The sequence below is a fragment of the Macrotis lagotis genome, chromosome 7, assembly GCF_037893015.1.
Source record: "Macrotis lagotis isolate mMagLag1 chromosome 7, bilby.v1.9.chrom.fasta, whole genome shotgun sequence".
Classification (NCBI taxonomy): Eukaryota; Metazoa; Chordata; class Mammalia; order Peramelemorphia; family Peramelidae; genus Macrotis; species Macrotis lagotis.
In genome coordinates this window covers 50,505,850-50,530,794 of record NC_133664.1, presented here as the reverse complement: position 1 = coordinate 50,530,794, position 24,945 = coordinate 50,505,850, and the positions used below count along the sequence as shown (strand labels likewise).

At 40.4% G+C, this 24,945-nt stretch overlaps 1 protein-coding gene across 4 annotated transcripts; it reads left to right on the top strand.

Moving 5' to 3' along the window:
- The first annotated feature begins 1,482 nt into the window (after positions 1-1,482).
- Positions 1,483-24,866, top strand: STEAP1 (STEAP family member 1). Of its 4 annotated transcripts, none has more exons than XM_074192854.1 (6): positions 1,483-1,535; positions 11,085-11,192; positions 12,190-12,285; positions 18,347-18,859; positions 20,073-20,237; positions 24,532-24,866. In XM_074192854.1, exons 3-6 carry the CDS (start codon positions 12,202-12,204, stop codon positions 24,787-24,789), a joined length of 1,020 nt encoding a protein of 339 aa, XP_074048955.1. In that variant the 5' UTR covers positions 1,483-1,535; positions 11,085-11,192; positions 12,190-12,201; the 3' UTR covers positions 24,790-24,866. The 4 variants fall into 4 exon arrangements, with proteins under 4 accessions (XP_074048955.1, XP_074048957.1, XP_074048958.1 ...); XM_074192856.1 differs by lacking the exon at positions 24,532-24,866 and adding an exon at positions 23,563-24,521; XM_074192857.1 differs by lacking the exon at positions 24,532-24,866 and adding an exon at positions 21,460-23,556.
- The last annotated feature ends 79 nt before the right edge of the window (positions 24,867-24,945 follow it).

Sequence of the window (24,945 nt, the reverse complement as noted above, 5' to 3'; positions counted from 1 at the left end):
TTTCCTTAGGGGATTCCTGGTTTCTTTTTAAAATTTTCTTTTTAGGGTGGCTAGGTAGTGCAGTGAATAGAGCACCCACCCTGGAGTCAGGAGTACCTGAGTTCAAATCCAGCCTCAGATACTTAATAATTACCCAGCTGTGTGACCTTGGGCAAGCCACTTAACCCCATTGCCTTGCAAAAAAAAAAAATCTGAAATTTTCTTCTCAATTCAAATTGATTTTTAAAAATTAATCAAAATCTGCCTCCTCTCTTATTCCCACCCCCACTGGAAAAGAGAGGAAAACAAAACTGATGTAAAAAATGTGTATAGTTAAGCAAAACAAATTCTTGCTTGATCATGTCCAATTATGTATAAATGTATCTGTATTTCTTTAAACAAAAAATGTACATATATGTGGGTATATATATTTAGTACTGTGAAATATCTATACACAAAACACATGGATACAATATGTGCACTTACTTTGTGGGAAGAGAAGAAAGGAAAGAGAAGAAAAAGCAGGAGGAAGGAAGGAAGGGAGGGAGGAGGGAGGAAGGAAGGAAGGAAGGAAGGAAGGAAGGAAGGAAGGAAGGAAGGAAGGAAGGAAGGAAGGAAGGAAGGAAGGAAGGAAGGAAGGAAGGAAGGAAGGAAGGAAGGAAAGGAGAGAGGGAGGAAGGGAAGGAGGGGGAAAGAGAAAAAGGGAGATGTTAAGTGGATAGAGAGATGATGGATGGATGGAGGGAGGGAGGGAGGGAGGGAGGGAGGGATGGATGGGTGGGTGGGTGGGTGGGGGGAGGGAGGGAGGGAGGGAGGGATGGATGGGTGGGTGGGTGGATGGAGAGATGGATGGGTGGGGGGTGGGTGGGTGGGAAGAGGCAGAGGACAGACAGACAGTCAGTTAAGGAAGGCTTCGTGCCTGGGGGGCTGCCTCCACGGTCCCGGCGTGTCTCTCTCTCTCTCTCTCCCCCCCCCTCCTCGGCCCTCCCAGTCCCCCCGCGCGGGGGGGGGGGTCTCTTGCTTGTTCCACGGGCCCCGGACTTGCCACGCGGAAGCCGGAGCCGGAGACCGGGAGGGGGCACCGGGAGGGGGCACCGGGAGGGGGCACCGGGAGGGGGCACCGGGCCGGCCGGAGGCGCGCCCTCGGGGCTGGAAGAGCGCTGAGGCGGCGCGCGCCCGCGGGGGGACAGGGACTGACTGGGGCGGGGCCTGGCTGCGGTGGGCGGAGCCAGCTCGGGGCGCGGGGCCTGGCCTGCGGGGCGGGGCTGCGGGCGGGGCCGGCGGGGCTGGGGGCGGGGCTGTGGGCGGGGCCGGCGGGGCTGGGGGCGGGGCTGGCGGGCGGGGCCGGCGGGGCTGGGGGCGGGGCTGCGGGCGGGGCTGCGGGCGGGGCCGGCGGGGCGGGAGCGGGCCAGGCTACATGACCCGGGGCCGGAGGCTCCGGAGCCAGAGCGGAGCCGGCGGCGGCCCAGGCTGGCGGGGCCGGGCGGGCGCGGGCGCGGGGCAGGAGGCTCCGGGAGCCGGCGCGGCCGCGGCAGAAGCCCGCGGGGAGGGAACCGGTGAGTCTGGCCGGGCTCCCGGGGGGGGGGGGGGGCAGGACGAATGCGGGGGCCCGGGAGCCCCGGAGCCGCCCCACGTGCGCCCGTCTGTCGGGGGGCCTGGCCGGCCCGGCCCCCGAGCAGCCGCCCCTCGCGCCGTCTCAGCCCCGAGTTCAAGTCCACCTTGGGGCGCTCGCTGGCCGGGGCCCCCGGGGAGGCACGAAGCCCCGCTGCCTCAGTTTCCTCATCTGTAAAGGGGCCTGGAGACGGAAATGGCCAGCCACTGCAGGGTCTTTGCCGAGAAACCCCCCAAGTGGGGTCTGGGAGACAACTGAGGAAGGAGGCCCCCCAAGGGCCCGGCTTATGTAGAACATGTCTTATATAGAAAAGTTTCCCTGGCAAGTAGCTTAAAAAGAATGTAGAAATGGCGTAAACCCTGTCAATAGCTTTTTTTCTTTCTTGTTATTTAAAAAAATACACTTTCTGGACCACACTGATTTTAAGTCTGCCTGTTGCCTGGTGGGTGGTGCAGCGAATAGAGTGCAAGGTCTGGAAGAACTGAGTTCAAATTTGACCCCGGACACAGGCAGACGAGTCATTGTCTGCCCTCAGTTTCCTCAACTGTAAAATCAAGATAACTGTAGCTAATCTGCCTTATAGGATTCCTATGAGGGTCCAAGGATATTTGTAAACTTCCTGGCAAATAGCAGGTAGTATATAAAAGCTTATTCCCTTTCTTTCTTTATACCACAGTCATTTCCTCTTAATCAGCCCTACCTCTAACTCCCTTTGTAATTTTTTCTTATAACAAAGACAGACATTCAAGCAAAGCTATGTGTACCCTTCCAAATCCATAATCCTTCCTCCTCTGATGACATGGTCTTTTTCCTCCAAAAAAAAAAGGACAAACATCACCCGTCACCAAGAGCTCTCCAGCTCTGAAAGTGGTCACTGCAATTTATTAGAATTCTAAGGGATTTTCTTTCTTCTTTTTATTGCTGGTGTCTTTATTGAAATCACTATGTAACACCATCCTAGCAATTCTGCTTTTCTTACTCTGAATCATTTATTGTGTCTTCCGTTGGTGACATGATGGGTTTTGCCTTATTGGTTTTACACAAGTAGGTTATATGTGCCCCCCTAGATCTGTCTAGATGTGGCTCACAGAGATGCAAGAATGCCTGTCTTTAGCATCTCTTCCATCCTTCCCTGATGAAGATTTCATTTCCAACCAGGAAAGGAAAGTAAACAGTAGGAACTTGGATTTGTCTCGATGTGGCCTTTGGGGATGCAAGAATAGCTATCTTTAGCATCTCTTCCATCCTTCCCCAATGAAGATTTTGTTTTCAACCAGGAGAGGAAGAAGGTTGGGACCAAAGACTGACACCTCTGCTCTCCTTAAACCAGAAGGGCTAATGAGCTAGTAGATATCTACCTGGTCGTTTAAATATTGTTAGTCCAGGGGAAGTAAGTAATTTTTAGGTTCAAGCTATACTCTTGATCTCTATTCCTTAAGGAAAAGAGAGACCTAAGCAATATAAACAAGGCTCAACCCCCTTTTCACTAAATGACAGTTTTCACCATGAACACATAGCAAATAAGGTATAAATCCATTTATCTAAGTACATAGCAAGACAGAAATCAGAAAACATGTACCAGGGGCGGCTAGGTGGCGCAGTGGATAGAGCACTGGCCTTGGAGTCAGGAGTACCTGAGTTCAAATCCAGCCTCAGACACTTAATAATTACCTAGCCATGTGGCCTTGGGCAAGCCACTTAACCCCATTGCCTTGAAAAATCTAAAAAAAAAAAAAAACCATATACCAGGCAATACAGAGTGAATGAGCTCTTTGACTGGGAGCAAGGTAATACAGCTCAATCAAAAGAGAGAGCCTCCCTTCTCATCCCATCTCATCACTCAGGGATTCATAGAAGTCTCTGGAGAGTAACCAGCTGAGGACAGAAATGATGGACCTTACCAACTCCTCTTATGTCACCTATTTCCCTGAGTCTCACTCTTCAGATACCTGAAGAGAAGTTGGGATGTGGCATCATCTTTCCTAAAGCTGGTAGGCACAAAAGATAGTATGACCTTGGGCAAGTCCTTTAACCTCATTGTCTTACAAAACCCGTCCCCCCCCCCCACAAAAAAACCTGATAGGCCAAAATTCCAACTCTCAGCCACTCTTTCTGCCCTTCACACAATAAGCAGTTTCCACTAAAGGAGAGAGTCCTTTATAATTGACCCTCGGAGCCAAGAACTACATTTGGATTTTCTATATTCCGGTTTCTTATAAAACAACAATAAATACATACTGCATGAGCATACCAAATTACATTGTAAAGATTATTAGCCATATAGTAATTTTACTTCAAAGAGCCATGATTTTGTTTGAGTACATCCTCTGCCAAAGCTGATTTCATCCTTGTATATTACTTAGTAGATGATCGTTGGAAGTTGCTATGGTCTCAAGATTTATTAATCTTCAGCCAACTTAGTAAGGAGGTTGCCCAGACTTAGCCAAACTGTTCTTTAGGCAACTGGCACGTATTCCATCCATAAGCCCGTATTCCAAGCCCTTCTGGTTTGGTACTATCCTGCTGGACCAAAAGTTCAGTACAAGACGGTAGTAATTGCAAAGGAGAAGGGGGGAAAACTAATGCAGTATTGGGCTGGATTGCAAGAAATAAGGGAAGTAATAGCCCTACTGTATTCTGCCCTGGTCAGATCCCATCTGAAGTATTCAAATATCAGGTCTATGGAGTACAATTTAGGAAGAATTATTAATGAGTTAGAGAACACTCAGAAGAGGGTATCTAGGATGGTGACTAATCCACATGAGGATTGGTTAAAGGAATCAGGAATCAATCAACATTTTTTTTAATTTATTTTTAATTTATGGAGTAAAATAAGCATTTCCATAACATAGTATGATAAATAATTTTTTAAAACATGATTGCTCATGAAACTGAATTATGTCCAACTTTTAAAGTTATGAAAATTTCATTTTTCCTTTTTTCTTCTCTCCCTGCTCTAAAGATGGTCTCTGTTAGATACAAATAGACACATATGTAAAATTAGACATACTTTTATTTATCATTTCTTTCTCTATATGCAGATAATAAGCCTTTATTTTCTATATTGTGCTAAGTACTAAGGGAAAAACACAGTCCCTGCCCTTGAAGAAGCTCATATTCTTATGGGTAGGAAATGTATGTGTTCGTATAAGCTAGACACAGTGAGAAGGAGAGGTAATCCCCTCTAGCAAGAAACAATTGAGAGGACTCTGGAAAGGTCTCCTGAAGAAAGAGAGGTTTGAGCTGAGAAACTAAGAGAGAGAAATAAAGAGGGAGATCATTCCCAACATGGGCAACATCCAGTGAAAAAAGCAGAGATGAGAGTTGAAGTTATTATGTTTGAGAAAATTTTGGTAGACCCAAGTCACTGGATCACAGAGTATATAGAAAGGAGTTAAGTGTAAAAGATTGGAAAGGTAGGAAGAAACCAACTAATGAAGGACTTTCTTTACCAAGTAGAATTTTAGATATGACGTTGGAGGAAATAGGGAACCAATGGAGTTTATCAAGTTAAGGAGAGAACCATGGTTGTCTGTATAGTAGTAAGATCATGTTGGCAACTGAGTGGAAGACAGAGCAGAGAGACTTGAAGAGAGACTTGAAGCAGGGACCCCAACCATCATTCAGTAATCCAAGTGTGAGGTGACAGGGCCTGCACCAGGGTGAATACAATGTCAAAGGAGAGAATAAGGAGTTTCAAAGATAGAATCAGTAGGACTTGGTAACTGACTGGAAATGGGGGGGGCAAGCTAATAAGGAGTCATGGCACTGGGTTGCAAGCCCAAGGTGACTAGGAGAGGATTATGGTGCCCCCTCAACAACAATAGGGAACTTAGGAAGGGAGGATAGTTTGAAGGAAAAGGTAATGAATTCAGATTTGGACATGCTGAATTGGAGGTACCTATGGGACATACAATTGAAGATGTCGAAGAAGCAGTTGGTGACAATGAAACTGAACTCAAGGGAGATATTGGGGCTGGACATGGAGATCTGAGAATCATCTGCAAGAAGATGATAATTAAACTCATGGATGCTGATGAGCTCACCAAGGAAGATGACGTAGAAGTTGAAGAAAAGAAGGCTTGGAGGAAACATGACTGATATTTCCAAGTATTTGAAGGTGGAGACATGAGATTTCTCCTTTTTGGCCCCAGAAAGCAGAACTAGGAGCAATAGGTGGAAGATGTCAAGAATTGGGTAGTTGGTCAACATACATGAATATAATGTTTACTGTCCTAAGCACAATAGGGATACAAAGAAAACAAAAACATGGTCTGTACCCTCAAAAAGCTACCATTCTAATGGAGAAGATAACATATAAAAAACTATGTCCATATAATAAATATATATAATGCAAACCTTGAGGGGAAGGAAGAGAGAGAGGGAGAGAGAGCTGGGAAATGTCCATTCAAATTATCTAAAAGTAGAATGATCAACATTTGGAAATAATGATTTTTTCCCTTCCCAGAAAGTCTTCTGACCAAAGCCATATGTAGTAGACGTTCTTTTTTTTTCTGTCTTGGGAAGGTAAAATTCTGTTACTTACCCAAAGCTTAAGCTTTGCAGGCTCAGATTCCAAGAACCTCCACACCTTATAAGGATTTTAGTGGATGAATTTTAAGTAGGAGGGAGGAAAAAAAAAGGCAAATGCTTAGTAGAAAAAAAAGGCAAAAGAAAACATCTGCCTTTCCCGATGAATGTGGTGAAACAAGTGTACACAAGTAATTATAGGAGGGCTTGGAAATGTGATGCAGCCCACAGTATATTCTAGTCATTCAGTTTCCTCATATCCGAACGCCTTCAACATAAGCAGGAGCCAGTTAAGATTGAGTCAATATTTAGCATAAACTGTAGCCCAGCAATCCCGGAACAGCCAAATGAAATGGAAAATATTCTAAGAACAGCAGGAGTCAATCCCTGAAGCTCCTAATACCTAGGTAGTGTAATGCCTTCTTACTGAGTTGCCCAGTCTAAGATTTCTCTGCTTAAAATGAAGAAATTAAGCAGAAGTAAATAAAAAAATAAGATTTCTATTTGTGGTGATTATTAATGTCTGGAAACAAGGAAAGACTTCTTTGACCATAGTCTGTGAGATTTACTTTACTTAGTGTCTGGATACACCCTGTCTGTTCCTTCATCTTTGGCAGCCTTGCCTTCCACCCTCACGTTTAACTTGCCCTGGTGTTTTCTTTGGCGCTTCTTTCCAAAATGGCCTTCCAGCCCTCCCAAGCTGAGTTGAGTACAACTGACCATTTGTCCACTTTGTAAAGTTACTCTTTTTATTGTATGTAAATAATGGCCCTCAGTCTCCTAGCACTGCCAATCTTGGGGGGGGGGGGGCTCAAAGGAGAGCCCCTGACCTTTATTCTCCCCCTCGGTGTCATGGCCAAAGCAACTTTGTACTGGCTTCCAAATCCAAAACACAAATTAAGAGAATTCTCTCCATCCTTCTTGTCCTATCTGTTATCCCTTTTCCTCTCTACCAATTTTCTCTCATAAAATCAGTTTTCACTCCACCAAGTTCCAAATCTTTAATAAGTCTAGGCCCACTAACATCTGATGAAATTTTCTGAGAGATATTCTGATTATTCAGAAATATATCTATGTATTCATACAGAGTTTAGTTTTGTCCAGTGAAGACTAGGAATTTTTTTTTCAGGATTGGGAGAAGGAAGGGTATCCTTAAAACTAGGGCCAAGACTTAGTTAAAGGGTAAGTACATAAGGGAAAAGCTTATCCATCTGATAACTTCCTATTTTATCTCTTTACTCTCCTTATAAGATGCTAAGCTCTGTTGTTTCTACATTGTGAAACATAGATAAAGTGTCAGGCCTGGAGTCAGAAAGACTCATCTTCCTGAATTCAGATCTAGCCTCAGACACTAGCTGTGAGACCCTGGGCAAGTCACTAAACCTTGTTTGCCTCAGTTTCCTCATCTGTAAAAGGAGCTGGAGAAGAAAATGGCAAACTACTCCAGTAACTTTACCAAGAAAATCCCAAATGGTGTCATGAAGAGTTGGGCATGACTGAAAAACGACTAAACAACAAGACTGCAAGTGCTTTCAAACCCCTCTAAATTTAGTTTCCCAGGTCAAAGTCCCAGTTGCCCCCACCCTGATAATGGCTCTGGTGTCACTAATCCATTGCAGAAAATAGAATGCATGCAATCTTTTGGAGAACATCATGGGTAGTCATTCCTATATGGCAGAACTATTTTAGCACCTAGCATAGCAGCCAAAACAGGTTGGAAATGAACAAATTTAGGGAATTCTGAATTTATGCATAGTGACAATTTTATAGGAGACAGAAAAATCCTTCTCTATTGAAATTCATCTGGTATGCAACAAGGCATTGTTCAAATGAAAATCACATTTCAATTACTGCTCACCTGGCAAATGTGGAGACAGAAATTATGCCATAATTGATGGTAGCGATTTCCTAACAAACTTCATAAGCTTGGCTTCCCCAAAGGCGATGTAAATTCAGTTATATAGGGTTTGATGAGGCAAAAATATCATAGATGAAAGTAATGTAAATTTCTCCTTGTTAATATGGCCTTTGTTCCATTTACTTTTCTACACTAATGTTACCTTTAAAACATCAAAGAATTCAATGTTTGTTTTAATAGAAATGATTTTTTTTTATTTTTGACCCAGCCATCTGCTCTTATTGCAACACTAGATGAGATGTACTCTTCCGTGGTACAGAGTCTCATAAAGAGATAATTTCCTTAAGGAATCATGTCTTAAATTATATCCTACTCCATTCCTAAAACAAGCCTAAAGTATGGCAGCCACTAAATAAATATCTGCTTGTCTGCTTTACTTTTCCTCTGTTTCAAATAAATATCTAAAGATATCAGTAGTAGTTAAAATAGTTTTACTCTCCTTAGGATCATAAATTCATCAATTCAGAGCTAAAAAGAACCTTAGAAGTCATCCAGTCTAACCCTTCATTTTTTAAGAAGGAAAATGGAACCTATCAAGGTTAAGTGATTTTCCCAAGATCCCACTAGAATGGTAAAGTTGAGATCCTCACCCAGCTTCTGTCTGCAAATTCAGTATTTTGTACAATTCGCTATTGTTATTCATGCATTTTTCTAGTGTCTAATTCTTCATGACCCCATTTGGACTTTTCTTGGCAGAGATACTTGAGTAATTTACCACTTCCTTCTCCAACTCATTTTACAAATGAGGAAACTGAGGCAAACAAGAGACTTGTCCAGGGTCATTCAGCTACATTTGACCTCAGAACTCAGAAAAATGAATCTTCCTGACTCCAAGCCTAGCTTGTACCCACTGTACCATCTATACCATGCTGCTTCACCAACAAGGAGAAGCAAATAATGGAAATGTAGATAATAATAAAGCAAAATGCAACAAATGCAATCCAAGTATTTGGGAGAAGTATATGAAGGGAAAAGAGCATTACTGCTTGAGGCCCTCAGGGATGGCTTTGTGAAAAGCATAGCATGTGAGCTAGGTAGGATTTCAACAGATAAAATAGAGAGGGCATAGAAAACAATAAGAGGAGTGGTAGTAAGACAAGATAAATTGTATGCAGATGATCATAGAAAAGTAATATTCCACCAGACTGGAGCACTGTGAATGATAGATTGAAGAATGTGACCTTTTGAACAAAGAATGGATATGCCCATGTTCTTCTATTAAGAAAATTAATCCAGCAAGCATATGAATCATGATGAAGGAAGTAGAGCATGAAGGAGGCAAGAGATAATGTTGCTATTGGAAATAAAAGAAAATCCAATTGACAGGATGCAGGGCAATGAGAAGCTTTACTATGAAGCTGGCAATGGAATTATAAAGAAGAGGATGGATCCTGGAGGAATTGTAGAGGACGGGGGCATTGATATGGGAAGTAATGGACCTGGAAAAGTCATTGAGTGATTCAATGTATGAAGACGTTACTACCAGAGGATGAAGATGTTATTGCCAAAGAATGATTAAATCAGAGGCAAGAGCTGGTTTGGTGGTGAAAATAAGGTGATAAAGCAAGCACAAGTGGTACAAAGCATTTGTCTGGGACACCCCCTCTCACATTCTTGCAGGACTTGAGAGAAAGGTAGATTCAAACATGAAGGTCACACCTGTCAAAAAGGTAATTCATGGGGTGGCTAGGTGGCACAGTAGATAGAGCACTGCCCCTGGAGTCAGGAGTACCTGAGTTCAAATCCGGCCCCAGACACTTAATAATTACCTAACTGTGTGGCCTTGGGCAAGCCACTTAACCCCATCTTAACCCCATTTGCCTTGCAAAAACCTAAAAAAAAAAAGGTAATTCACAACTCCAAGAAGTCAGTAGTTCTCTTCTGAACTCTCAACCCAAAGTAGGGTCCTGATGCTGCCTCTCCTAGGTGTTTCAAGTTTCCAATGGAAAATCCATCCAAAAGTCTTCTGACCTTTCCAAGTTCACAAAATCATCCTCTCCTCAAGTGAGGGGCAGCAGATAGAGATTCTCCTCCTCCTCCTCCTCCTCCTCCTCCTCCTCCTCTTCCTCCTCCTCCTCCTCCTCCTCCTCCTCCTCCCCCTCCTCCTCCCCCTCCCCTTCCTCCTCCCCCTCCCTCTCCCCCTCCCCCTCCCCCTCCTCCCCCTCCTCCTCCTCCTCCATCTGCCTTCATTCAGGTGTTGTTAATTTACACCTTTGATTCACAATTCCATAACCCAATCAAAAAAGCTATTCTCACCCAATAAAGGTATCTGGGGATCTTGCTAGCTATATTAATCAGGATTTCAAGTTAAGAGTTCACCCACTTCTGACTCCAGAACCAGTAGCCTTTTCCCTGCTCTATGCTTTATGTTAGGCAGTGCTGCAAAGGAAATTGTTTTGTTTCTCCATGAGGTATGACCCCATTCTATCTAGTAATCCATATAAGAAGCTTCCAACAATTAAGGCTGTCCATAAATGGAAATCGGCTAACCAATGAACTTGCTGTCATTGGAAATATGTACAGTAGAACCTATGTCATAAGGTATTGGGAATACTGTAAGGAAGATTCCTACATTCAGTGGCAATTTGGACTAAATGAACTCTAAGGTCTCTCCAGACTCAAATTGAGCCAGCAACTCATTTTCCTGCCTGAAAAATCAACTTGAAGCATTTCTGTAGCCAAAAATTCATGGTCACACACACACACACACACACACACACATTTACAGTCATATATGTGTGAGACTATACATATATATATATATATATATATATACATATATATATATATATAACACGCCTTCCACAGGAAAGTGAAAGTATCTCAAACAAGTTTCACTACATGGAAAATCCTAGCCTTAAGAACAGGCTGTTCTCTTAGTTGTTTCTTGTCTAACTTTCCAGGCCAACCCACAGAAGCATATTGAACCCACCAACCCTGAAGTTGAGTACTAATAGGGCTATTTTAAGTATGCTTATTTTACTTTATGATATCTTTTCTATGATAAAATGCTCAGAAACATATTCTTTCCTGCCCTTCTCCTAGATAACTTCTGCCCCCGCCCCAGATGCCCATTATTAGGTAAATCTCCACACTTCTACATTTGTGGAAGAGAAGATATTTTCTGACATTTCTATAACAACAAAATAGCAGGTACTTTCTTCCATCATTTTTCTCTGGATATTTCATATTGCAAGTTTGCAAATGAATGAATGGGGGAAAGGGACGGTGTTTGGTTCCTAATTTTTCACCATTTTTAAAATCATGTGTAGAAGTAGTTTATCTAAGTAAAATAATTATTTGTAAGTCATATGTATATAAATATGCATATACTTTTATCACATAAATATAATATACATGGTATCCATAGGATGATGAAGAAAGGGGCTGAACGTGTTATTTCAGTAATATTTATTCTTACACTAATATGCATCTTTATTTTAATTTCTAAATCTATTTCCACTCCCTAGTGAGGAAATGCCTTCCACCAATACAGATCTATACCTCCTTTACAGTCCCCAGAACAGTGGTGTAAGGAGCCCCACAGGCCCCATATTGACTTATGCAATGTTTTCTGTGTTGTGTTGTCTTTTTACTTATTTTGTTAAATATTTTCCACATTTACTTGGTGACCTTGGGGCAAGCTATTTAACCCTATTTGCTTCAGTTCCCTCATCTATAAAATGAATTGGAAAAGAAAATGGTAAACCACTCCAGCATCTTTGCCTAGAAAACCCCAAAGAGGTCGCAAAGAGTCAGACACAACTGAAACAATTCAACAACACCACCAGGGAGCTCTTGATGGAGAAATTCCCTTTAATGATGCATATTGGTAAATGATCTGCATTTTATAGTCTCCAAGAGGTTCCCAGGGACACAGGAGATTTTGGTGACCTGCCCAGGTCATATAATCAATATATGTCAGAGGCATGACTTACGGTTGTAAGAAGACTTGGTTGTCTTCTTTTCTTGGAAGCTGACCCTCCATCCCCACAAAGGTCCTTTGGGATGTCCATATTGTAATCAATAGAACTTTGCTGCCTGTTGAATAGCAACTTTTTTACTACTGTTTCTATTTTGAGTTCACAAAATGATCCATCGTAATATATTATAATGAAAATAATAATTTTAACTGACACTTATATTACAGATTTTCTCAAAGATGGAAAACAGGAAAGATATCACAAACCAAGAGGAACTCTATGAAATAAATCCTATGGAGAAGATGGAAGAACATGATCACCTGGTAAAAATAATAATAATAATTAATCCAACTTAGATTTATAACAACAATAATAATAGTAGCACTTATGGTATTTTATGGTTCATAATCACTTAACTTACATTATTTCATTTTTTCCCACAAGACTTCTACAAGGTGAGTAATATTCCTAGCATTTTTTTGTTATAGATGAAGAAACTGAAAATCATATTACATGACTTTTCCAAGTCAAAGAGCTAACAAACAGCAACAATGAAAAAAAAAAAAACAACTGACCTAGCAGTCATATAATGTAGCCATAGATAATATTTATCCCTATTGTCATACCCCTCGTTACCATCATCTGTCCTCTGGAACCAAGATTGAACATGCATTACCCAGCTTCCTCTTGGTGTTATATTTATTTATATTTCTATGACAAGAGTAATATAAATAAAATGGATTTGCAACCTAATTGTGAAAGGATCCCTGGGGCGGGGGGAGCTATAATAAGAGAATAGAAGTTACCATTCACAACTATGGTTTAGTGTTGTGTTCATTTATATTACTATGATCTTTTTGTAATGGGGTCTTATTTCTTCACTCGTCATTATTTCATACAATGTTTCTCAGAATTCCTCAACTTCTTCATTTCTTAGGATGCAATAATTCTATTACATTTACATGTCTAATTAATGGGTATAGATGCTATCTCCAGTTCTTTCTATGGCAGGAAGTGCCAGATTGAATATTTTGGGATATGTAAAACTATTCTTTCTGTCTTTGTTCCTTTTGAGTGATCACTGGATCTCTTTAGTTATTTTTCTTGCAAAATTTAATTGGTTTTCCAGACTTGCTACATAAATTCACAACTCCAGCAATAGAGACCTCTCCTCCTGTTGCCCCCCACCATTATTTCTGTATTTCTGTATTTAATCCCCTTTATCCTATTTTCAATAGTGTGAGGTGAAACCTCACTGTTTTAATTTGAGTTTGTGTTAATATTAGGGATTTGGAACATTTTTAAGTGGTAGTTGATAGTTTACATTTCTTCTCTTGAAAACTGTTCATATCCTTTGATCTCTCATTTCCTAGGAACACTTTTAGTCTTATAAATTTGTTTCATTTCCCTATGTCTTGTATACCAGACAATGATGCAAAGATTTTTTTCTCAACTTACCTGCTTATCTTATTCAGCTTGTATTAATTTCTTTTGTACAAAAGCACTCACATTTTGTAATAATAAAATTGTATATTTTTTCTCTTATGATTTCTTCTCTTCCTTACTAAGTAAAGAATTCTGTCTTGAACCCTAGTTGGGAAACATACCTTCTTCTATTCTTTTTTTTTCATGATGCCAATACATTGTTGCTTATTGATGTTAGCCTCTTTTCTAATAGACCACAACCATCTCCTTAGAAATTGCTCACTTTTATGAATTACTTGCAGGTCATAAGGCATTTTCCTCTAACCCTGTGAAGAAAGACAGTATGAGGATTATTATCCCCATTTTTATAAATGAAGAAACTGATCTAAAAGGAGCAAAATGACTTGACCCAAGTCATAGAGCTGGGACTTGCACCCACACATTTCAGTCTAATTAGGGTGCACACTCTATCACACTGCCTCTCAATACGGAAATACTGTCCAAATTTTGGTTCAATATCTCAAGAGATATAAAGTGGCAGTCATTTTTTTCTCTTGATCTGGACTTGTCACCATGTGGGTGTGGGGAGCTCTGTAGAATGGAAACTCCCTCCAAAAACCCAGATCAACAGTTTATCTATAACTTAGTCTAGGGCAAAAACTTAAATATCTTGTCCAGGGTCAGCTCAGTCATATCAGAATCCAGAAATTCTGGCCCCTCCACCAGTCTTCTCTCCAGTTCACCACACTGCTTTTCATTGTTACTGACACTAGAATATTATTGGGCTTTTCTTCATTCCTCAATGACTGCTATGAGTAAAGTATAAAATTCCATCAATAACTGCTCACCTAAGGGCAGGAATAGAATCAGATTCTATTTTTGAGTCCAGCCAGTTTCATAAACACACCAGTCACCCCAGAGCTTATCAACTCTATATAGGAAAAAAACTTGTATTTAGAGAGTGCTGAATTTGAAGTCACAGGACCTGGGTTCAGCCCCCCACTCTGCAGTGTATTGACTGACTGATCTTGGGTAAGTCATCTAACCTCTCTGTTCTTGATTGCTCATCTGCCAAATAGATGATGATGACTTTGTAGTGCCCTTTCCAGCCCTATGTCCATGATCTTTTAAAGTCATCCATAGAAGATCACAAATCCCATCTCTTTTCATGGCTCCAAAACTAACTTTTCCCTCTCTGTAAAGCTGTTGGAAGGAAAAGTGGCTGGAAATTTGGGAGGGAGAAGAGAATTTTTAAATAATTTAGAAACATTAACTGAATAAGTTTATTAAGACATCACCAATACATCCTTTCTCAACCATGTTAATGTGTACACCTGCATCAATATGATTTGCATTTTTAAAGTTAATTATATAATTTTTCTATCCCTGAATTCTTCTCAACCCATTAAAAAAAACCTGCCTGAATTCATTTGCATCCACCTTTTTTTGATATCCAGACAGGATAAAAGCTTCATCACCTTCTTTGAAAAATGAAAGTTTAACAGTGCTCAAGATTTTAAGTAATTTCCAAATTTTAGCAGAGATCTCCCTAGAGGAAAGATATTAGAGACCTATGTGTAGTTATAAACTGAGGAAGCTGACACTTTGTAAACAAGTAAAAAAGACTTTCTACGTAAAACCTGAGGGTTGGAAATAGGCAGTCTATGCCTCTAAGATTCTCTAGGCCACAGAACAATGAAAAGCCACCAACTTCAAGGGAAAAAGTAGCAGGACAACAAGGAAAAGGTGCCGGCTCGAAATTTCTTTCTTGGTTACTTCTAAAATGGTTGATTCATTGGGGTGGGAGTTCATACAATTCCAGCATTCTGCCTCAAAGGTACCTACTACCATCCATCACCCTCCCTAGACTATTAAAGCATGGAAGCCAGAAGCAATACTGGCCTTTGAAATCAGAGAACACAGGTTCAGATCCTGACTCTGATGTTAGAAACCACATGGCCTCGGACAAATCATTTACCCCCACTTTCCCGGGGCCTCATTTTCCTCATATTAAAATATGGATTAGGATACTTTAAACCAACTCCCTTACAAAGTAAATGAGAAAAAGTTCTTCATGAACTCAAAAGACATTCTAAAAAATTATTTCTATAAATTTAATACTTTTATTTGACCTAAACACAGTTTTCTGTCTTAGGGGAAATTTTATGTTCATCAGTCTATTAGATAGCTAAGTTGTTTTAGAAATAAAATCACAGCATTGGAGCATGTAGAGAAAGATATACATTTTGACTCAATATTTTTTGTATTGTTGTAGTTTGGTTGAATCTGACTCATCATAACCCTGTTTGGGGTTTTCTTGGCAAATACCATATCCAGCCACCCATGGACCCAGTATTACTAACTTACATAAATGACATAAATAACATATTCCAGATCTCTCCCCACAGAGGCAGGATGTCATCCTGTGGTGTAGTGAAGATTTCTTTCCAAAGACAAAGGACTGCTACTGAGATCCAGTTCAGATCTGAAATTCTGTGGTTCTATAACTTTATTTTTTTTCTGTGAATCAATGAAAACCAACCCCTCAAAACTTATGGAATGGAAAGATTGTAAATAAGCCATTATTTCTCAAAGCAAGTTTTATAAACAGTGTTCACTCCCCTGGTTTCTGAGTATGTATTTTTGCACTTCCCAGTTGCATTTTTCTCTTTTATCTTCTTTTTGTACAGATGCTTAGTCATCCTTTACCTCGTGGGTTGGGTGTGTTGGTGTGTGTGTTTTATGCTTGGGAGCAGGCAGTGTGCCACAAGATAGCAGGCTCATCTTGGAATCCCAAGACCTAGCCTTGAGTTCTTCATTGCACCCTCCTAGCCCTGGGACCATGGGAGGGTTCCTTACCAGCTTGGCTCTCTAAGCTCCTCTCCAAAACTAGTTTTATGTGAATTACTAGTCTGGACTGGTGAAGGGAGTTTCCACACTGGGAGTTTTCGCTGTCAATGAAATCATGAGCTGGACTCACTGGGTGGTACAGTGGATAGAGCACTGGGCACCTGAGTTCAAATCTGGCCTCAGACACTCACTAGTTGTGTTACCTTGGGCAAGTCACTTAATCTTGTTTGTCTCAGTTTCCCCATCAGCAAAATGAGCTGGAGAAGGAAAATGCAAAACCACTTAAGCATATTTGCTGAGAAAACCCCAAATGGAGTCACAAAGAGTTAAAAACTACTAAAAAACAGCTGAATAACAAAAAATGTATATGTACATGCATGTACACACATGAGTATATTTTCTCTTGCTGTCTATCACATTCTCTTTGTTTATACATGCATGTATAAATTGTAAACATGCACACATGTGTGTGCATATTCACATGTGTTTACATGTATGTGGGTGGGCTATATTACAGGTGGGCACAGACTGTTTGTATGCATGTAGATAAAATATGTCTATATGTTTGATAGGCACACATATAGAGTCAAAAACTTCTAAGCTCTAAAGTTTTTAAAACAACCTAAGGCTTTGGGGATATCCTGTATGAATGGGAACTATATGGTGATTTCATGGGTGTGAAAAAACTCCCTTCACTAGTGCAGGTCAGCATTTTCTTTCAGCCTGTAGTCTTAAGAGATTTGTCTAGGGCCCTGAGAAAATAAATGACTTGCTCAGTCATATATTCAGGAAATAGGGCTGCTAGGTACTGCAGTACATAGAGCACTGGCCCTGGAGTCAGGAGGACCTGAATTCAAATTCAGCCTCAGATACTTAATAATTACCTAACTGTGTGACCTTGGGCAAGCCACTTAACCTCATTGCCTATCCAAAAAACAAAACAAAAAGATATGTGACAAAGGTGGAAACTGAATTCATCTGTGTTATGTATTGTGTTTATACTACATCTACATGTACGTTTCTATGTGGAAATAGACATGCATGTACTGCTTTGTTCAATCTTTCTCAATCAGACCTGACTCCTCATGATCCCATTATAGATTTTCTTGGCAAAAATACTAGGATGATTTGCCATTTCCTTCTCCAGTTCATTTTACTATGGAGGAAACTGAGACAAACAAGGTAAAGTGATGTGCCTAGGGTCACATAGCTAGTACCTGTCTGACGTCAGCGTTGAACTTAAGAAGATGGATCTTCTAGACTCCAGGCCTGGTGCTCTATCACACCACCTGGCTTGGTATAAACCAAGTGAGATATTTGTAAACCAATTAGTACAATGCTTGGGATGCAGCAAACATTATATAAATGTTCATTCTCTTCTCTTGTCTTTAATAGGGATAAATAGTAAAGTGACAATGAAGTCTAAACTATATTAGTATTAACTAAACAGAACCCAAAAAAATTTTGGGTCCCCCAACTATATAGCCTTGGCTATGACATGTAATAGTTAACATAAAACTACTGATGCCTCCTCAGAGGGCCTGATCTGATGCCTCACCTGAGTTTTGAAGTCTATGCCATCAGGACACAAATTCTGGTAGACCCCGACCAACCCAGAACCAGGGATGAGACATGAGTCTGTTTTTTGAGGGTCTAGCCATCTCAGAGGCAGGGGGCTCTGGAGGTCTCTATGACTTGCCCTCTGCTTGTGGTCACAAAACTCCTAAGTGAGGCCTGAACCTGAATAAGACATAAATGAGGAATGTCCCCAAACTGGAGAATGTTCCCAAAATAAATGAAAATAAAATACAACCTAGACAATGTTAACTTTTGCTTTTATCAGTCAGTATGGGGAGGGGGCACCGGGATCTGTTTCTATTTGAGTGTGACCCTGCTGATCTCTACAGAGTAACCAAACGTTGATAGCAGCACTCCTCCAAGACCATTTACTGAATCATAGCAGGGGGCTCACAAGCTATATCGGTGAGGCCACCCACCATGGAAGTCCTGGATCCAAAAATTATGAAACTGCCCGTGAGTGTAAATGATTTTTCAACAGTCGGTGCCTTCTGTAGTTTCTGTTAAGATATTTCCTTTTCTTTCTTTTAGACCACGGACTCAAGAGAAATCAGCCCACCAAAGAGACCCAGCCTTTTTCATCTCCATCAGATGACCGACTTTGATGGGTTTGAGTGCCCAGCTGACCTAAAGCACAGACAGGAACTCTTCCCACGATGGCAGCTGCCTGTGAAGATGGCAGCCATCATGGCACTCATCACCTTCCTTTACACTTGTCTCAGGGACGTGATCCACCCTTTAGTAATGACTCGGGCATACTTTTTCTATAAGATTCCAATCCTGGTCATCAACAAAGTTTTGCCAGTAGTTTCCATCACTCTCTTGGCCCTGGTTTATCTGCCAGGGATTATCGCAGCTGCTTTCCAGCTCCATAATGGCACCAAATATAGGAGATTTCCGGATTGGTTAGATAAGTGGATGCTGGCAAGGAAGCAGTTTGGGCTCCTCAGTTTCTTTTTTGCCTCAATGCATGCACTTTACAGTTTGTCCTATCCTATGAGGAGGTCTTACCAATACAAGCTGCTAGACTGGACTTATGAACAGGTACAGTTCTCATTCCGATACTAACACCCCAACCTCTATGTCAAGTAACTCATGACTCCTCCTTCCTATTTCTACTCCAGACCCCCCCTGAAAATATATGTCAACATAGTGTCTCATCTCTTCTGCCTCCATTGGCAACTTTTTTTTTTTGTAAGGCAGTGGGGTTAAGTGGCTTGCCCAAGGCCACAGAGCTAGGTAATTATTAAGTGTCTAAGGCCGGATTTGAACTCAGGTACTCCTGACTCCAGGGCCAGTGCTCTATCCACTGAGCCACCTAGATGCCCCATTGGCAACTCTTAAAGATGGCTTATATAGACTAGTAGAGAGAGGTCATGGATCTGAAGTCTAGAAGTTAGGAGGTAGAAAGACTGGATCACCTACTGCCTCTGAGACAACCTGGTTGTGTTACCTTGGGCAAATCACTTAATCCCTTAGCAATTCTTTGACCCCAAAAAAGTTACGTAAAAGTGATTTCTTCATTAGTCCCTACAGTCTTCATTCACAAAAGCAATTTCCTAAACCAAGGAAATAATAGACACAGATAGCCTTCTACCTTCTCCATCCATCCCCCTAAAATACCTATCTTTTAGATAAGATATGTAGATAATATATGTAAAATACTTTGCAAACTTTAAAGAGCTGTACAGATGTTTTTATTATTAGTTACGGTTGTTTTTTTTAATAAGGTCATAGATCTACATTATAGCAAAGGCCCTCAGAAACCATCTAGTGCAACCACATTCATTTTTCATATCAGGAAACCTTTGAGGCTAAGTCCTTGAGGTGTTTTATCTTTTTGGAGCCAGAGATTACAAGTCATAGGATCAAAGATTTAGCTCTGGAAAGAAACTTGGGGGCTTTGCAATCCAACCCCATCTCCCTTACTGAAGAGGAAAGTGAGGCACAGAGAGGCTGAGAGTCCCCATAGGGAGTGAGTTTCAAGGCTTTAATTTGAGCCTGGTTCTTCTACCAAATCCACTTACCTTATCCACTGATCCAGGCTAGCCGGATCCAGAGTCAGATAGATTCATCTTATTAAGTTCAAAGCTTCCTAACAGTGTGACCCTGGATTAGTCATTTGACTTGCAGACTTCAGTTTTCTCCTCTGTAAAATGAGCTGGAGCATCTAGGTCATGACCGCAGAGGGTCATGGAGAGTTGGACACAACTGAACAACAAACAGATTCTCCCTTTCCTCTTTGCCTCTCCGGTAGGTCCAACAAAAAAAAGAAGATTCCTGGGTTGAGCATGATGTTTGGAGAATGGAAATTTATGTATCTCTAGGAATTGTGGGACTTGCTTTGTTGGCCTTGCTGGCAGTGACCTCCATTCCATCCGTCAGCAACTCCCTGACCTGGAGAGAATTTCACTATATTCAGGTACGTAGTAAAGAAAGCAATAAGAAACTTAAGGAAACAGTGTATTCCTAAGATAGCCAATATATTGACTTCTTAACTTATAGAATCATTTTCTTTAAATTTTCCCCTAACACAAGTACCTAATCTATAGTAGGATATTAAATAAATGGACTGGTTGAAAGCAAATGCTCTACCCTCTTAGCCTATCAGCAAGTAAAATTTGCATTCTTGTCTTTTCCTTCCTGTTCCTAGAAGCAAAATCAAAAACAAATAACCCCCCCAACCAAAAAAAAAAAGAACCTCACTAGATACAGAAAGACAAAGCTTAACCCAACCCAAATATGGCTCTCCTTACACAGAATACTTTACAAGGAATCTCCCTACATGCAAGGGCTTGAAACTTTCAGGCTGTTCTCTTCCTATGGCTTAGTCTACATAGCCTGTTATCTGCAAGAATGACTTGGAAGAAACCTCTCCGAACCCAGTCCTTCTTATCTGAAAACAAAAACAGACTCACTTCCACACCTCGCCCCCCACACCCACTTATCCATTCTTTTACAGTTTAATCCATTCAAAAATAATTGCCCAAAAAACAAAACTTTTGTGGCTTTATTTAGATATGGAAAAGACTTTGGAAATTATCTAGTCCTCAGGTTTCCTAACCTCTTATATATCATGAATCCCACTGGCAATCTACTGAAGCCATGGACCCCCTTCTCAGAATAATGTTATTAAATTTATAAAATAAAGGGCATAGGATTACAGAGGAGACTGATTATTTTGAATTCAATGAATTCAGACTGAATTCATTGAATTCATTCAAGAGTTATCCAATCAATTGAATCAACAGAATTGATTTGATGTATTAATAGTTCATATTTTTTTAAAATTCACCTCTCCCCCCCAGGCAAAGAAATGATGATATGATACAATTCCCTTATTTTATAATTAAGGAAACCTCACCTAGTTCAGACAGAACATATCAGTCATAGAATTTTTTTCAAATGATTCTGTTGGGTTGACTTGGGCAACCACCTTGAGTGATGACCTCATAGGAAGCTCTATCCCAGTATCCCCTTCCACACACCCACACTTCCTCAACAGGATTAGGCTGGAAGCCTCTGCTTTCTGCCAATGGTCCTAAATTCTCCACATTCTTGCACAGCTGTTCATTGAGGTCTTTTGAAAAAATTTTTAAGTCATATAGGATTTTTTTTTAATCCTTACTTTCTCAAACCCCCAGAATGCATCCAGTATTTTCCAGACTTAAGCTATGTCAGCTGAGCCCACACTTGATACTGAAGAATTGGGACAAGGAAGCTCTAAAACCACAATGTCCTATTTCCCCTGGGGTCCAGAGACTGATATGTTCTAAAGGTGGAAATGATAAAACATCTGCCCTAAGGCCCATGGGACTTTACCATCTGATGCATAGCTCTCATCTTCTTCAGATGGCAGGCCCATGAGCGCAGGGCCTGTATGCCCCCCACTTAGCTTTGAAAAACATTACAAGTGCTCTATTCACCCATCCTCCCCTCACTGCCAGATGGCAATGATGCATGGTCTCTTCTGCCAACCTGAAGAAGGATTGCAACATAATTTGTTCTAAAGATTTACATCTGGAAAAAAAGAGTAAAATCAAATGATTTAGTTGTTTGTTAGGCATTTATGATGCTGAATAATGCCAATTGGGCCCATTCCTGTAAGAGTTACTCAGAAATAATCAGAAATACAGGCATCCAGAGTAACTGAACTGAGCATTCTACCATTAGAATGCCACATGGGGGGGCGGCTAGGTGGCACAGTGGATAAAGCACCAGCTCTGGAGTCAGGAGTACCTGGGTTCAAATCCGGTCTCAGACACTTAATAATTACCTAGCTGTGTGGCCTTGGGCAAACCACTTAACCCCATTTGCCTTGCAAAAAAAAAAAAATCTAAAAAAAATAAAAAAGAATGCTACATGGTTGCAAAAGTCAAGAAGTGTTCAAAAGAAGAGGGGGTGAAGGAAAGACTGAAAAATGAAAGGGAAATAGGAGAAATGAGAGCATGGTTCATTAGAAAGAATGGATCCAGGTTCAAATCCTGTTCTTATCAATACCACCACTGTGAAATTGAGAAAAGTCCCTTAATTTTCATTGGCTGCAAAATAAGAGGGTTGGATCAGTTGACTTCTGGGGTCTCTTCCAGCCCCACTCCAATGATCTTACATGATCTTACATGATCCAAGGAAGGAAGTTTGTAAATAGGTCTTCACAGAGGCAAACAATCTGGTTCTGCCTTTATGTAAGAGACCTGCAGAAAACTGTATCTGAATTTGTTGGTCTTGGACAAATCATTTCTCTGAGTCTTAGTTTCTGCATCAGTAAAATGAGAGACTTCCATAACCCTGAATAAACATCACCTGAACTCATTCTGATGAGCCAATGATCCAGCCCAGTCAATCTGTGATTAAAAAGATCAAGTCATCCAGAGTCATGGACCATTTTACTGCCAGACATTTTGTATCTAAAACAAAGTTTTAAGAGACCAAGAATTTTTGTTTTAACTGAAAGATAGAGACAGGAATGAACCAATAGACTAGCTTATGTCTTAAAGTTCTTTTTATTCAGGCTACAATACAATATAATTAATAACACACTACAATATAATTAATAAAATTATTATATGACATATAATAGTGATTATAATGTGACATAATTGTGTGGCATATATCATATATGTGATGTATAATTGTGATTAATGTATAGTGATTATAATGTAGTATAATATGTAATTCAGATGAAAACTAGAAAATTCTTTCAAAGGTTCAGCTTATGTGTCTTGGTCACTGTTGGATAGGATTTTTTAGTTTTCATCACTCATAAATTCATATAGGATTTCAGAGCTAAAAGCAAACCTTTAGTCATAACCTTTAGTCCCAATCCTTCATTTGAAGTGAGGAAACTGAGACCTATTGAACCAGCTTGTCCAAGGTTACCCAGTTGATTGATGATAGAGTCAGTATTCAAAAACCCTTCTTCGAACTCCAAAAAGAGATTTCATACTATTCTTTTTGTGGTGGATCCTGGAGGTTATGGAGATGCCTGCCAAGCTGACATCTCTTTTCTATCAGCAATATGACCAGAACACAACAAACTTGACCAGTGTAACTGTCTCCATGATTGATATGGATCATGAGAGCCAAATTAATCTTGATTTATTAATTTTTCATCTGAGCAGCTGGAGACAGGATGTTTTGAAACTATACCGGATCCTCTCTCATCCAAATCCTCAGTCTTCCCCCTGCTATATATAGTACCTGAGGTTTCAGACTGGTGACTCTTAAAAGAATTTTTTGTTCTTCAGGAACCCTCTTTAAAAAATGAAGCTATCGGAGCAGCTAGGTGGCACAGTGGATAAAGCACCGGCCCTGGAGTCAGGAGTTCCTGGGTTCAAATCTGGTCTCAGACACTTAATAATTACCTAGCTGTGTGGCCTTGGGCAAGCCACTTAACCCCATTTGCCTTGCAAAAACCTAAAAAAATGAAGCTATCTCTAGAAAAAAACACAATCAGATACAACTATATTGGAAATAGAATATTCTTTGAAAGTAGCATGGACTTCCAAATTGTGGATTTGTGACAAATGAGATCCAGTATATTCTTCTTGAATAAAAGTGGGGTTTTTTTTAAGATGCTTTCCTGGGGCATCTAGGTGGCACAGTGGATGGAGCACAGACCCTGGAGTCAGGAGGATCTGAGTTCAAATGTGACCTCAGACACTTAATAATTGTGACCTTGGGCAAGTCACTTAATCCCATTGCCTTGCAAAAATAAATAAATAAATAAGAAATACATTTCCCCCAGCCTATAATTTTATAATTCCTCACTACACTATTATGATTTCCTTCCTTTTGAAACTCCTATTAAGTACTTTATAGATGTGAAATTCATTCATTGTTATTTCTTAAACAAAAAAGGCTTAAAAATAATAGTTAATAGAATCCACCATTCTTTAATAAAATTTTATTAAGATTTGAGTAGTGAGGGGGCCACTATTTGCAGAACACCATACTAAGCACTTGGGAAGGGATGCAAAGATGACAAAGTCTCTGACTTGATGGAGCTCATAATCCAGCAAATGATCAGACATATACCAAGTCATTAAAATGGCTGTCAGTCTGTAACCAATAATGAGTTTTTGTGCTACACCTTGATTTATGGCAGTAGCGAGAACTTGTTCAATTCCTCTCAGATTGGATGACTGACCATTGGGGATATCTAACATAATAGCTATTCTTACTGGACTAATTTTTTTTCCCTTCTCTCCTTGCAGAGCAAGTTGGGAATCTTTTGCCTTTTACTGGGTACAATCCATGCATTGATTTTTGCCTGGAACAAATGGGTGGATGTAAAGCAGTTCGTGTGGTACACCCCTCCTACTTTTATGATAGCAATTTTACTTCCTATTGTTGTCCTGACATGTAAAGTCATATTGCTCCTTCCATGTTATAGGAAGAGGATACAGAAGATAAGGCATGGCTGGGAAGATCCAAATAAAATTAATAAAGCTGAGATGGCTTTCTATTTGTAGTATCCACATGGATTTTCCCAAATATTAAATTCTTCTATCACAAAACATTTAATTTGTATTTATGTTTTATAAAGGAACTTGCTTTCAATTTCTTAATTAGTGTGCTGTCTCTTTATTAAAGGTACAGTTTAAATTTGGCTAGATTAAGACTGTACA